Below are 16,636 nucleotides of genomic sequence, written 5' to 3'. Positions count from 1 at the left end.
AATAATAATAATCGTATTAATTTGTAACATTTAACAACAAAGTATTCCAATAAATTTATCCTTTGTGAACATTCACAGGACATTAATTGGTCTTATCAATGTTAATAAATAATTTAGCTTAATCGTCGATTTGTTAAATTGTCACAAATATATATATATGAAAATCGTAAAAGGGAATAAAATAGAAGAATTTCACTTATCCCATTCGTCTTCGATCTTTTCCAACGGAGCGCATCATTTGGGGATGTACTGGACGGATTTGCATTTAAACTGCATTTTAAAAGAGAACGCGTGGCACCTTTTTTGCCGATGTACAGTAGTAGTAGAAAAAAAAGGGAGAAAAAAAAAAAAAAAAAGGTAAAATTATCCGGCATCCAATCAGCGACCCGCAGATGCCACTAGCTCGATAGCGAAACAAGTTTACGTCGATTTGAAACGATGGGATAGAATGGGTAGTAGGAAGATGAAAAGTGTACGAAAGTGTGTACGTATATATACGTGTTTAAATGTGTATTGGTTTTTGTCTACGTGTGTGTAGGGAGAAAGAGAAGAGAAACGGACATCGTTACGAGGAGAAAACGAGCAGGTAGTTTCTCTATCTCTATCTCTATTTCTCTCTCTCTCTCTCTCTCTCTCTCTTTCACCCTTTTACTTTCCATCAGCACCGCAAGCTCTTTCATCGGTCTGCAATCTGCATGAACTCGCTCGTTCGAATTAACCGATACCAGGAAAACCGCTTGGACCGAGGAAACGAGCGAATTACGCGCGCTTGCGAGTTGAATTTTCCGACGACTGGGTGAAAAATACTGATCGATAGGAAATAAGAAGAAGATCGAGAAAAATAGATAGGAAAAAAATAAACCACCGCTGCTGCTGTTGCTGCTGCTCGCGTTGCCGAGTGAATTGATACTCAATCGCAACAAATTGCAAATTTCAATATCTATTTCAAGTTGGTTCTACAACTGGATTACGAAATTAGACTATTATTTCGCAATGAATATATTGTAGATTGTCGATATTTTTTAAAAACAAAATTGATCGAGTTATCTTTCATTTTTTCTTTTTTTTTATTCTTTTTACTTCTACCAATTTCACATTGCAACGAAATATTTTTCTCTCTCTCTCTCTTTCTTACACTACGACACTTTTTATATACAAGAGATGCGTTTTTTTTTTAAAACGAGCTTTGCATAAAATAAATACGTAGCAGAATTTTCTAACCACCAGACGTTAAAATCAAAGGGGATCACTTATTTTCTACCCTCTGAAAGAAAGTTTCTATTTCTCGGATGGTCTCTCAGTTTCTCAGGTTTCCAAGAATAGTATTACAAATGATAGGAGAAAGAGAAACGATGTTTCTTTAATATCATATTTCTATTTCTGTACACACACACACACACACATACATTCTGTTCACGCATCCTGTAATATATTGTATTGTTATTTGTTAAGCGAAAAAAATATATGGAACACGTGTGGTCGTACGAAAGTGTTCGAAAGTTGAATTCAAATAACATATTATCTTCCTCTCCTTCTCTCTCTCTCTCTCTCTCTCTCTCTCTTTTGTTTTAACAAATTAATCTCGACGAGATCTTAGGAAATAAGATGACATCGATGAGACGACACGTTCTACAGGAACGGGTTTAATTCTGCGTAACGAGACTATTTGTCTCACTCATTAGCATCTATTCTCTATGTATTTACCAAAGTAATTGGTTCTCGGCTAACTCTTCTCCTATGAAACTTGGCTACTTCGCGAAGTCTACCGAGCTCACCCCTCGCTCACCCACCCCATTTCCTTCTCTCGGCTTTGTAACTCGAGGAGTTTCGCGAAATAACAGCGACAACGAAGAGCTAATTCATTCTTTTTCATTTTCACGTTTCTTTCAACTCCTTATTGTCATATTTCAATGGCATATATCTTTGTTTGCATATAAATTATATTACAATTCATTATTAATCTAAAAATATTAAATATGTTTTGTTTTTTTATTACTTATATATATTTGTTTAAATTCAAATGAAATTCGATATAACACGAATTGCTGATTTATTTTAATATGTCACATTTTTTGAGTTAATAATCGATTAAATTGTATTATGTTTATTTAATCGATTATATAATAATATATTCGTATATTAATATTTAATTTTTTAATTATAATTTTAATATTCCATGACTATGTGTGTGTTGTTTCTGTGTTTTATGATAATATAAATGAAATCTAACGTGTTCTTCTTCTTCTTCTTAAAAAAACGCTATCATCGATAATTCAAGATATTCTTGAAGAAAACATTCGTGAAAGGAGAGTTAAACCTGTAAGAGAGTGAAAAGGGTTGGATTCTGGTTTTGAAAGAGAGATGAATCGTAGCTTTTTCACGGGACAGTTATCGATATTTTCGTAACGTCGTAGACACGCACGCACGCACACATCGGCGACACGCGTTCTGACAAACGGTTCCTTCTTTCAGACCTCTTTTCGGTATCAACGTTTATATCGTTTCTCTTTTTCCCTTTTTTTTTTCTATATCATTTTCTTATTCTTTTCTTTTTCTATTTCAGACACAAACGATAAATAAAAAGAAATTTCTATATATATTGTGTCGTAGTCTTTTTCTAACATCGAAAGTATACGAACAAAAGTAAAAGTAAAGTATACCATTTACAACGATCGAGTTAAGTTTTGAAGAAACTGTTGGATCAAACATTTCTTACACCTGTGCGCGTTGTGTTATTTTCGAAACAAACGTCTAAGAAATAATATGAATCAAAAAGTAAAGAAAATATAACAATACTTCCCTATCGAGAATGATCCTGTCGTGATCATTTTTCTTTTACGATTTCACACACACACATACACACACACGCATACGCACACTTTTGTCAAATATTTTCTCGTACATTTCTCTTCTTATTTCTTAAATATTTTCGCTAAAAGTCACATAGTTTACAAATTCTACATGGACCTTTAACGAAACTATTCGATATTACAAAAACGTACGATAGTTTGTTTCTTTTTTCACTTTAAAAAAGCGAATTAATTCGTTGAAAAGACATTTTTATACAACGTACTCTAAGGTGTACCTATCAGTTTGGTTTTACTTCCTTTTTTCTTTTTTCTCCCTTAACAATTTTTTGTCCTCATCTCGTTGAAAAATAAGAACTCTTCGTGCATACTTGGAAACTGGGTTTTTATTTTTCTGACGACAAAAAGTAGACAAGTTTGGATGAAATAAAAGTTTTAGACTTGAAAGGGTCTTTTGACGAAAAAAAAGAAAAAAAAAAAAGAAAAAAGAAAAAGTAGGGAAAAAACCTCGGACACGACCTCAGGTGGAATTTCATACTGTCAAATGAAAAAGTGGAATGCAAGGAATTCAAATTCTCGAACGTACCTTGTGTCCACGCGATGAATTTTACCGAAAAGTTTCGCGCGCGTAAAAAAGAAGAATTGAAAAAAAAGAAAGAAGGAGACAAAAATTGTCTCCATCTCTCTCTCTCTCTCTCTCTTTTCGTCTCCGCGTTTTATGCGAATAAACGTTCCAATAGAATTCTTTCATATCGATTCATAAAAAACGAGAAACCGAAGGTCAGATTCTTCGAGATATTCTTCCTTTTCTTTTTTTTTTTTGTTCGTGCCTTGGCAAATATTAATCGACGATAAGTGCATCACGAATATATTAAATAAGGGAACGAGATATCGAATTTCAGTAGTGTGACGGCAATTAAATTAATTTCCTATTCGATAATTTAGTTTGATAATTTAATTATAACATTCCATTGGAATATTTGTGAAACAACGCACGCGCGTGTATTTGTGTGTGTGTGTGTGTGTGTGTGTGTGCATGTGCGCGAGTTATTTAAAAATTGCACGACAATTTCCGCATTGCGGAATATATTCGTTATCTTTTTCTTTCGAATATATGCAACCCCCCCCCAACAACCACCCACTTTTCTGTTATTCAATAAACATACGAAACTCTTTTTTCCAAATCACGATCATTTTTTTATATGATTATCTTAAAATACTTTCTCCCTTAACGATAATTCGCGACAACGAAAAAAGAGAAGGAAATAAAACGGATAAAAGAAATTGGCATGATGGGAAGGTGGGGTGGGGTGGGGTGGGGTGGAGGTTCAAGCCATGGGTTTTCATGGACACTACGTGATCGCAATAACGAGACAGACTTTATCTCGTACATAAAAAAGAAAATCGATTCGATTTGTTTGATCGTACGATTTACTTTTATTGCAACTTTAAAAAGTAAAACTTAAACTAATAAGCAAAAAATATAAATCGTCGTCCACTTAACAATTTGCTCGAGAACGAGAGAATGACGTTTATCAGATGATAATGAAAAAGAAAAAAGGAAAAGAAGAAAGAATTAAAATTTAGAAGAATAAAAAAGAAAAGAAAAAGTAAAAAATCGATAGGGATCGGGTCTTGAATAGTATTTTTTCTGTCTATTAAATCAACAGACGGTAAAATACCACAAAGCTTTTTTTAATTCTTCGCGCAAACGAGAAACGATTCCGCCACGATCTTTAATAACCCACCAGGAGGAAGACAAAACGAAAGAAAGAAAGAAATATATAGGGATAAAGGGAAAGGTATAAGGAATAGGAAAAAGGAGCAGAAGATAGATGAAAATCGTAAGTAATTCTTCCTCATCGGCTCGTACAAGCCTCAATCCTCTACGAGAAAATACTACTACGATTTTCATCCTTATCTATGTCGCTCATTTATTTCATTCTCTTTCTCCCTTTTTTCTTTTTTTTTTTCTCTTTCATTCTGTCTTTTCTTTTAGGATTGACTTTTCGAGTTCTCTCTCTTTGTCACTCTCTCTCTCTCTTAACATCTACCAACAGCTGCTGCTTCCTGGATTATTCCAATTAGCGTTATACGTAATTAATCGTAGAAAAAGAAATGTTGTATTTTACATTATTTCTAGAAATGAGATTATGGATATAAATTCGTTCGAATTTATTATAACAAGACGGGGGTGAAAAAAAATATAAGGGAATATAATCTTTATCACTTCTTCTTCTTCTTCTTCTTAAGTATAACGAATTCGTTCTATATTAATGTTTTGTTTAAAATTCTATATTTCTACTAGATAGATGACATCAGTTTGCTATATTTCATATTTTGTTCTTCATATATTACATGGATAGCGAATACAGGGCCTCTTCTCTTCTTTCTTTCTCTCTCTCTCTCTCTCTTCTTCCATTTACGAGGTGTATGAAAAAGCGTAAGATATTATTTAAAAAAAAAAAATGCACCAACATGGTAGGAACGCGACTCTATTTTTTTCTTATAATATTTTATATAACGTATACGCGCACATACGCGTAAATACCGTGCCTCTTTCGATCTATTTTCTCGAAAAAAAAAAAAAAAAGAAAGAAAAAAATAAACCAAATTTATTACGCATACGTACACGTAAAATATAACGCAAGCAATTGTGCAATTTTTCACAAAGATACATTTTCGTACGAGTAACAAAGAACAACATGATTATCATAGAAAGTGTTCGAGATAAACTTCGTCTAATATAAAAATATTTTATGGACAATTTATATAAATACAACGAGAGAAATATTTTATTAATAAATAAAAAAATATGTATATCATTTTGAAAACGTTTGAAATTTCTTTTCGTATAATTAGAAGAAAAAGAAAAAAACATTAGAAAAGTAATATATTCGAATATATATATTAATTTATAAAGAATTAATTTTAAAAGTGATGATTTTTTCGTTGAGGATAATAAATATAAAATAAAATCCGCGTGCATGGGGTTTAACATTAGAATTTGTCTCCTTGTAGATTTTCAATAATATCCGTGCGAACGAGTCGCGTTGCGTTTTATTTTTTGCCTCTTTTACAAAGAAAGGACAATTGCTCTTGGACCACGGCCATTATCGTCCTTTCGAATGTGCGACAGCATGGAACCATGACAGCCCAACCACCACCACCACCAACCACCACCACCACCATCACACCACCAGATGGGTCACATTACTGACTCGATCGAGAAATTTTCTTGAAAAACTCGACCGCCCTATTCTTCCATTTTCTTTCTTTATTTCTCTCATTCTCATACCATTTGATTTTTCTCTTTTCTTATAAGGAGAGAAATGTGCAAGCAAGTGTGCAACCTGAAAAACCAAGCTCGTCCTCCTTTTCGTAGCAACGGGCCGCATTTCCGTCGCAGTGCGACGTTCTTATTCGTCGGTCATCTGTGTCTGACTAATATATCCCTTGACTACTATCAAAAGTAGATCAAATCTTATATACATTTTTATAAATTTCAAACGTTCCAAAAGATTCCCACATATTTCTATACCTTTTTCAAAACAACATTCATATTTATTCTATTGAAATAATTAAAAATTGAAAAAATGATGAATAAAAATTCGTAGAAAATTTTACATAAAGCACAATTGTTACAATGAAATAAATATTTGAAAAGAAAAAAATAAATTGAAACGTGTTCCCATAGCGTTGGTCAGGGATTAAAGGTCCTTGTCGAAAATGCAAGACCTACGTGAGAGATATCGTTTAAAGCTGGGACAACTCGTCGAGTGCAGTCGACGATGATAAGAAAAGAAAATGGTAAGAGAGAGAGAGAGAGAGAGAGAGAGAGAGAGAGAGAGAGAGAAGGTTGGGAAGGGTGGGAAGGGGGGAGAGGGAGGTTGAAAAGGAAAGAGATAAAAGTAAGAGAAGCCAAAAAGCAAGTCGAGCGAAAATGGTTGTGCCTAGGTTTGGACATCAAAGTACTGCGGTGCTGCAAAATATAAAGAACGAGTGCAAATAGAAGGAACGTCGAGAACCGCAAAAGCGAAAAGAGAGAGAGAGAGGAAAAAAAAGAAAAGAAAAAAAGAGAGAGAGAGAGAGAGAGAAGACGTTGCCGAGACAGAAGTAGTATTAATTTCCTCGAGCCTTCGGGCTTTTCTGGCACATCCTTCTCCGCCAGACGATGAAGAAGAAGGGAAAAGAGAAAAACCCTTTTGCTTTCTCTTCTTCTTCTTCTTCTTCTTCTTCTTCTTCTTCTTCTTCTTCTTCTTCTTCTTTACTATTCGATCTCTCTTTTTCCAGTCTTCCTTGTTCCACCGTTCTCTCAATATTACCACGAGATAATGTTCTCTCCATTATTTCTTTTATCATTTTTTCTTTTTGTTGTATTTTTATCAAAAAAAATTCCTTTAAATGCGTACAAAATATAACCGTGCATTACTTTATTACGTTCGTTTTTTCATTTTTTTTTTTGTTCTTTTTTTTTTTTCTTTTGCAAGAAAATTTATTCTAAGGGCAGACGTTTCTTCTCGATCGATATATTTTAAATATTTTTTAATGAGTGTGTTTAATCTATATCGTTAATATTTTGTATTGAAATATTTGTGATCATTATTTGTAATAGATCGTTGTCAAACTTTATTTAATAACGTCATATGAAATGAAAAAAATAGCTGTGATATCACCGAGAGTAGTTACATTTAATAACGAATCAAACATATTAACTGTAGACGGTATTATGTTTACGTTGTTATTATATTCGACATATAGGTATCTTATATATATATTGTTATTTATTTAGCTACATATACACATACAAACAAACATATACATTACCTTGACTCAAAGCTGCAGTCGGTGTTTGTGCACGGAAATGCAAACAATTCGGTTCCTTCTTACGTGTGTTGCCAATGAAATTACTAAATATGTACGAATTTAACAAATTAATACGAATCATTCAAACAAATGATTTAATTACTTTAATGGTAAGTTCAAAAATATATGCTTGAGATATAACAAACGGAAAAATAATGAAAAATAGGAGGATAATTAATTTGAAGGATAGTGGTTTGGTGGATGATGGCGTTGATGGTAACCAGGACCATTTATCGACTCCCTAGAGATACTATCATTTCGTAGTTCATCTATTAACTGTAACTAAGATACTTGTGGCTTACCAAAACCGTAGGAAGCAATACCGTGTAGTACGAACGATGAATAAAATATAAGGATCTATTATCTGTAATTTACCTTTGAATGTGCATCGTCTATCGTTTCCGATACAAGGAAACTTAATTCTTAAATAATTCAAATGTAATTATTATTAAAAATATGAATTTGTTAAAATACGTTAATGAGATGTTGAAATACTTCTCGAATACTTGAAAATTTATTTCAAATAATAATTGAAACGAAATTTGTAAGGGGGGATAAAAAATTAATTGGATTGATGTTAATGAAATAAAAATAAAGAAAATGAAATCATTTTTCTAACAACGAGATATTAATGATTTATTTTGTCGTTTATAGGAGCGGTCGGTGGCGAAGGAGGAGACGATGACGACAAGGAAAAGGAAGAGGAGGCCGAGAGGGAAAGGCAAGAAGCCATCAGGGAAGCTGAGGAAAGGAGGAAAGAGAAACACCGTAAAATGGAGGAAGAACGAGAGAAGATGCGACAGGAAATCAGAGACAAGGTCAGGAAAAAGAAATGCCACTTTGTCAAAGATATTCTTTCCCGTTTTCGTTTTTTTTTTTTTCTTTCGTCCATATTTTTTCCCTCGCTATTTTCTCATCCCGATCGATTAATAGATCGGTCAAGTTTTTCTTCTTTTTTTTTTTTTGTAAAAAAGAATGAACGAAATATTTCAAATACCCTCGATTCGTTGGAAAAATGGCCTACGTTTTTTCTTCCAATGTAAAAGCCATCGAAAAGATCGAGTTACTTATGACAAACTGTCCAACGCAAATAATAAAACAACAACAAAATATATCTTCTATCGATTAAATCGTTCCAGCGTTGAACTATAGACCACCATCATATATTTCGTAGTTGAACATATGTATTTTTGATCGATCGTAAGAAAGATTGATGATCCATTTTAACTGCTTTTTTTTTATTCAAGTTTGTCAAATTCTCGATTACCCAATCGAATTGTAAAGATTTGTATAATATTTTTCAACTAAAAAAAAATTAAGTTTAAACTGTCTGACATATATTATCAACAATCTTAACAAATTAACTTACTTATTTATTTATTATATTTACTTCAGTACAACAGGGTACTGCTACCATTTCGATTCACTTTTTAGAATGATCAAATTTTCGTAGATCTAACGGAACCAAGTCTACATTGAAATATGCATTCTATTTCAACGATGGGATACGTGGTCCACGTTTCCGGCAATGGCGTTAGCACCCCAACAGTAGTAGAAACGATGAGGGTAGTACTAGAAGCACATTGATATTCCAATAAATTGTAGAGACGTATGACTTCCATTATTCTGGATTCCCACGATATCTTTCCTAGCTTAAACCGAGCACCTGACTGCACCACCGACAATAGTTATACCATCTTCTACTAACATTCGACTTTTTCTTTTATTCAGGATTAAAGATTTTTCTCATATTAAATCATTGTCATCAATAATATTAACTCGTTATAAAGTTACAAATTGTATAATTTCGAAAAAAAAAAAAATCAGATATATTATGATATTATTTTTCTTTTCTTCTTTGTGTGTTTATAGAAATTTTCTTAGAATTTATTTCTCAATCATTATCAATTTGATTACAATATATTATTACGTTATTTGCATTGCAAATGAGTATAGATTGTTTTCTTGCTACGTTCTAAATCATCGGCCTAGTTTGATATAACAAGCATCTAGCATAAATAAAAATATAATAAACTATAACCAACAGAGCGTGTCGTGCTAAAACAACGGATCACGAAACTTTTATGCTAATGCGTACGCGTAATTATTGATAATAGGTTCTAATTAAAATTCACGTATGCGTCTTGCCGAGTGGGGTTGATATGTCATGAGTTGAAATATAAAACACTTCGTTTATTGTTGACATTAAGTGGAAATTTTCAACTGGAAATGAAAACACCGCGTTAGAAAAAAACATAATGATCATTTAAAAAAATAAAGAAAATAATTATAAAATATTATTATCGTATGCATATATAATAATATATCTTGGTCATCTAATTAATGGAATTGATTTTAATATGCTTATAAAATGTCCAATTTTTTTTTTTTTCAATAATAATAAGTAACGAATATGACAAAAAAAAAATAATTTTTCTCTTCTCTCTCTCTCTCATTGTTCTTATTAAACTAATAAAACTTCATTTCCTCTTTCATTTACATAGTAATCGAGAGAGTAAAAAAATACATCCCAGTATTTCGTAGTTAATTATCGGGAAGAAATATTTATTTAACCGGGAGACACAAAAGAACGGGAAGAAAAATAAATGATTCAAATAGTAGATAAAATCGCTGGAACAAATGTGTTGCAGCAGGAACGAATAATAAATTTTGAAAATTGGAAATTTCGTTGGAATATCAGCATATAATTCGAGGAAACAATTGGTCGGATGTGTGTATCTGTGCGTGTGCGCGTGTGCGTGTGCGTGTGTGTGTGCATTTTGTGAGCACAGGTGAACCGTCGATAATCGGCATGCTAATTAGCGCTAACGACTGGACCTCGTCGTTTGTTCTGGACGTTTGATCAATGAGAGAAATCATGCTGCGAGACAATCCTCCTCTTCCTCGTAGTGGCCTTCTCCGAGGCGCCAATGGAATAATAATAATAATAATAATCATTTCTATGCAACGCGCAAATTACAATAATACTTTTTATATGACCCAACTGACGACGACGACGACTACTATCCGACGCATTTGCTATTATAAAACACGAATAAACGACAAGGACGATCACCAAATGGGTCGGTCGTCTCGTTTCAATTACTTTCAGAAATTGTATATGCATAAATGTGTAAAAAGGTTTTGCATATAGCCACCAACGAGACGATTTCGAACGATCGTAAGCATTGTCCGTACGAACATCGTTGATGGCTCCTTCCCTCCCCCCCCCTCCCCCTCGCTCTCTGCACCCCTTGTTAGAAATCGCAGTTAGAATTGCTCGTTTTCCGCAAGACCATTTTACTATACCCTTTTCCGTTTTACAATTCTATGCAGATGATAGAAAATGATAGTACGAAAATGTGAATATTCGTCCTTTTCCTTCATTTATAATAAAGCCCAATTTCTAATCGTCGACCTAGGTCGAATCGTTCGAACGACTTCTATTATTACCATTACGGATTATTATTATTATTATTATTATTATTATTACAGTTATTATTTATAATTTGCTAACATGAAATATAAACCCGAATAAGATTCTGCGATAACTTTATATTTCCTTTATTAACTGTGATCATATGTGACGTAGGTTTGTGAGGAAAAATAAATTGAAAGTTTGAAACGCGCGTATATAATTACAAGACAAACCCCCTAGTGTAATATGTCAGTTTCACTAAGTACAAAGAGCCATTCGACATTTTACGTATACAAATAAATGCATTTCTCTCTTTCTATCTTTCTGTTTTTCTTTTTGACATTTAAAAATGAGTCAAAAGGACTCGTACATGCTTGGTAGAGGCGTGTTAAAACATTTAGAGAAAAAGGTATGAAACGAAACGAAACGAAACAAAACGAAACAAAACGAAAGGAAAGGAAAGGAAAGGAAAGGAAAAAGAAAGAAAAGTTCGTCAACTAGGCCCGTGAAATGGAAATGTTTATCGGACACGACGTGTAACTCATTTCCTTCAAGCGTGTCGTTTCCCATGGTTACCTTTTTCCTTTTATTCATGTTTTTTTTTTCCCCCACCCCTCGCTACTCTCTTCTTTCCTTTTCTATTTTTTTGTTTGTTTTTTTGTTTGTTTGTTTTTTTTTTTAGTAGGAATAGAACCAACACCATCGCAACTATCATCCCCCTCGAATACCAACGCCAAATGCATTTTCTCGCGGCTGGAGTAATTAATGAAATTGGTTTGCCCCGTGTTGAAAAGGTCGAGCTATTGTGTGCGAAAGAAGTAAAGAGAGAAAGGAAACAACAAAATGTACCTGCCCGTGGAAAGGAGAGAAAGAAAGAAAGAAAGAAAGGAAAGAAAAACAAAAAAAAAAAAGAAGGGGGAAAAAAAAAACTTGAAACGAAATACACACCGGTAAAAGCGTAACTTCTCTCATATGATACCACTCGTATTATACTTCTATATTCCCCCATTATATTGTATTCTTCTGCTAATGTTTTCTAACGTTTCGTCAACACTCGAGAACTAATTATCATTTGTGTTCCTTAAGTACGTACGAAAATTGTTAGAATTATGTCGAAAAAAAAAAAATCACTTGCGTCTCGTCTCTCTGACTATGCACTTTACTTTTTCCACCTTTTTTTCTTTATTTTTTTTTTTTTTTCTATTAACATACATAAACTCATGCCATTTCAAATGAAACGAAACGAAACGCGATAAAAACGGATATTTTAAATACTTCGTATCGTTCTCGATTAATTTTGAAAGTAATTTTTCAATCGAATAATATACCTCTCTCTCTCTCACTCTCTCTCTCTCTCTCTCTCTCAACGTCTATTATTTTTCTTTCAAAGGACAAAAAGAAGAGAAGCTAGAAGAATTATTTTGAAAATCGGAGTTTCGATATATATAATTTTTCGAAAAATATTAGAAAGATATTCTATTTGAATCTTTTTGTTTTTCTATTATTATACGTTTCTGTATTTTTTCTTTTCCCTTCTTCTTTTTTCTTTTTTTTTTTTTTTTCTTTTCCGTATTCATGCTGATTCGCCGTAAAATCGAGCGACGGTCGAGACACGGGAAGGACGAAACGACAAAAGGGAAAAAAACAAGGGGGAATATCAAGCGAGATCGTAGAGCACCCATTGTCAATCCTCCCTCTTCCTCTCTCTCTCTCTCACTCTTTCTCTCTTTTCTGTCGTATGCCAGAATCACGACTCTGACATGACCCAGATGAGATCGATGGGTTTGTTTAGAGAGACAGAAATCTAAAGAGAGAGAAAAAGAAAAAAGATAAAGGGACAGAATACAGAAAACACATGACGTAAAACGATAGACACGGATAGACTGATGTATGACTCTCAATACTGAACGAAACCATGATTATTAGATCTCAACGATTAGCTCGTTTCGTCTGACGAGGATACGTAAAAATCGACGAATTACTCGAACTGATTGAATGATCCTTCCAAAGGATCGAATAATTAATCCATTATATATATATATGTGTTTCGTTGATTTTATTCATTTCAATTACCAATAAACACGGACATCAATTTCAATTATGAAGAAATCATCAAACAACCCTTAATTCTGACTCATATTATTTCTAACAATTTTTTTCTTGAATAGCAAATTTAGTTAGAACGTATATATATATATATCTATGATCGATATTATATCCAAACAAACTCTTCATCGATATTCCAATAAATTTCCCATATTACGTATGTCAACGATCGATAAATTTTTCTGACCAGTTTATAAGAAAATAATGTAACGCTAGGAGAATGATACCGCAAATACGGGATAGAAATAAATCTTCCCCGTTGTTTCACGTGGAACGTTCGACGAATATCCAATCGAGGATCGTTGTTTACACGAGACACGCGTATGGCCTGCAATTAGGATAATTATTGGTACTCGCTACCGTTCGCTCGGCCACTCCTCCACAAAATTACGACCGCAATTCGATTCTCCTCTCCTCTCTCTCTCTCTCTCTCTATCTCTCTATCTCTTTCACACACACACACACACATACACTTTCTCTATCACGCGAGCGTATTCTCATGGGAATTTCCAAGCCGTAGGATAATCAAGGTCTACGCTTTCGCACGAGTTGGAAACTTTCGAGTACGAGAAATCATAGAATTTAACACAATGACAATAATGTAGATTGTGATACATCGGAGAAATCAGAGAGAGAGAGAGAGAGATAGATAGAGATAGAGAACGATGACGTAATGACGATATCGAACTCATCGAATTATCACCCTCCGGTACACCTCATCCTGTGAAATATTATCCTCTCATTAAGCAAACTCTCGCGTCTCGATATCTCGTTACATGATCGGATTCGAACGACGACACTGCGACAACGACTACGACGATGACGATGATGTCGATGACACTCTGCTAACAACATCGACTAATGCAACCCGAGGAAAAGCCCGCGAGGCACCTTTTACTGTTTATTAACGATCGTCATTCGATTCCTATATCTCCCTTCGTTCGGTTGACAACTTCATTTATTTCACTTGAAGACTGCAAAAAAAAAAAAAGAAAAAAGTATAAAATATCAATATTTCTATCTTGCCTTATTGATAAATCAATTTAATCCTACGTGTCCTGTAATTATAACAATCTTTGACATAAACGCAAAAAATTAGAAACACATTTAATTTTACGATTTTATTTTACATTAATATTATTTTGAATTGATAGAACGGGTAGAAAAATGATGTAAATATTTTCCTATTTAAAAGATTACTTTTCTCAAATTTCTACGCGACTTTTAGTTACGGAAATATCTTCGAAAGATCATCCCATTCATAATTTCTACCCATATATATATGTATGTGTGTGTATGTATGTTTAGAGTATACAAGTATACTAAATAATATATATGTGCGTAGAGTACTATGTTAGGGAGGGAAAAAAAACTGTTTACGTTTACCAGCTGACACGCTCGGGTAGATTTCAGGATATTATATAGGTCACTGTATCATTGTATTCATTCAAGTGAAAATTATGTAGGTCAGTGGATCAATGAAAACAACTTTAATTTATACGAGAATATCTCCGAAAGTAAAGGTCATAGGAACATCGAGTAAAAAACCTTTATAAAGGTTAAAAAGTTGCACTTATATTTTTTAAAGCATATACTACTAATAATTAAAATTCATTAAAATTATAAACAATATAATGTATAATATAAGAAAAAGAAAAAAAAATAGAAATCTATGTTCTAAGTATAAAAAGATAAAAAGCCATAGCCATTATCCTCGACGACGTTCTTTTCTATACAGATATAAAAAATAAAAAAGTTCACTCTGATAATCGCATCCGAGTCCGAATCGTAGTAGATCCGATTATGTCGGATGATGATGATGATGATGATGATGATCGTCTAAAACGAAAGAGAGAGAGAGAGAGAGAGAGGATTCTTGCCGTAGAAAATTGCCAGTGAAGAAATTTCAAAACTGCAATTAACGATGAAACAGACGGTACATTTCCCCCGAGACCAATTTGTCGACGTATTTCATAATGATCGTTCCCTCGTACCTATTACAAAAATATCCTTTCGATCCTCTCTAGTTCTTTCTTTATTCACTATTAACGATTTTACAATACAACCCTCGAGAAAAAGAAGATAGAACGAGGAAAGAAAGATATCTTTCATCTTTCTCTCTTTCTCCGTTTCTCTTATGGTTTCTTTTTACTTTCCAACCTCATTTTTCATTATTCTCTTTTGATCATTCGAGAAAATGGAGATATGTATTCTTACAAAGAGAGAGAGAGAGTGAGAGAGAACGAGACAAAGATATATAGTTGATTTAAAGATGACAATTCGACGTTTAAAAAATGTAAGAAGTAAGGAAGAACATTTTAGCGTAAAAGATCTCGTGTCTCTCTCTCTCTCTCTCTCTCATATTTTTCAGTAGGTACTCAATTAACTCGGACAATTAATTAAAAAAATCTTCCAGACGTTGGCTAAGTTCCAGCAGACGTTCTGTCGTCTCGTTACGTTACCAATGAAACAATGGAAACGAAACGGCGCGCCCCTCGTTCTAGTGAATGGGACGTTTGAATATAATGAAGTGGAGGAACGAAGCTCTACATCTTCCTGATTAAAAATTCAATTCTTGTGGCTCTTACGAAAATTTCTACCGAAAGGAAAAAGAAAGAAAACAGAGATAGAGAGAGAGAGAGAGAAAGAGAAATAAAAAGTAGGTTTAATCGAAATTCGTAATAGGAGTGCGATAATTGGGTAAACCCAATTCAATGTATCCGTCGAATGTATTATTTTTTTTTAACAAACCAACAAACAAACAAATAAAAATACAACTTCCGCGATCTTTCGTTCGATGCCCGCGGATTTTTTCTTTTCTTTTCTTTTCGAATTCTTTTATTTTCTCGAGTTAACTAGCAAAATTTGTTCGAAACTTTTAATTTCTCGGCTAGGTGTTCCCCGAGTAGCTCTAACGGGAATGGATCGGCTAAAAGAAAAAAAGGATGAAAGGAAAGAAAGAGAAAAAAAAAACATACACACACACACACACATACATATACGTAGAGAGAGAGACAAGAAAAGAATAATTTATAGCCGACAGGATAGAATAGACGGGATAGAACTTTCGTAAGGATTGTAAAGCCGCTTAAGAGCGGCGAGTCAATTTAGCGAACTGGAAAGAGGAGAGAAAAGGAGAGGAGAGGAGAGGAGAAGAGAGAAGAGAGGAGAGAGGAGAGAGGAGAGAGGGCCAGCTGTAATTTACGTCGCGGGAGGATCTAAAAGCTTTCGCGTCTTCGGCGTAGAAGGGACTATCCTTTAACCGAACAACTTTCGCCGTGGCTTTGTTAAAAAGTATGACCAACTTTAGGATAGGTATGGTGTCTTCTTCTTCTTCTTCTTCTTCTTTTATTACCTCTTTTTCTTCCCCTTTGTTCCTTACCACCGGACTCGAATTATCTCTCATCGAAATACCAACTTGTTTTATTTAATAAAATAG

At 33.6% G+C, this 16,636-nt stretch overlaps 1 protein-coding gene across 3 annotated transcripts in view; it reads left to right on the top strand.

The window, feature by feature from the left end:
- The window catches only part of LOC106784076 (complexin), a 231,614-nt gene that overhangs the window by 202,875 nt on the left and 12,103 nt on the right, over positions 1 to 16,636 (top strand). For all 3 annotated transcript variants that reach the window (XM_014743193.1, XM_014743194.1, XM_014743195.1), the window contains one exon: positions 8,328 to 8,491. In XM_014743193.1, the coding sequence (XP_014598679.1) occupies positions 8,328 to 8,491 (164 nt within the window). The remainder of the gene's footprint in view (positions 1 to 8,327; positions 8,492 to 16,636) is intronic.

This window comes from Polistes canadensis, unplaced genomic scaffold (genome assembly GCF_001313835.1).
Source record: "Polistes canadensis isolate GaletaPanama2010 unplaced genomic scaffold, ASM131383v1 scaffold_30, whole genome shotgun sequence".
Classification (NCBI taxonomy): Eukaryota; Metazoa; Arthropoda; class Insecta; order Hymenoptera; family Vespidae; genus Polistes; species Polistes canadensis.
This window is presented reverse-complemented; position numbering and strand designations above follow the sequence as displayed.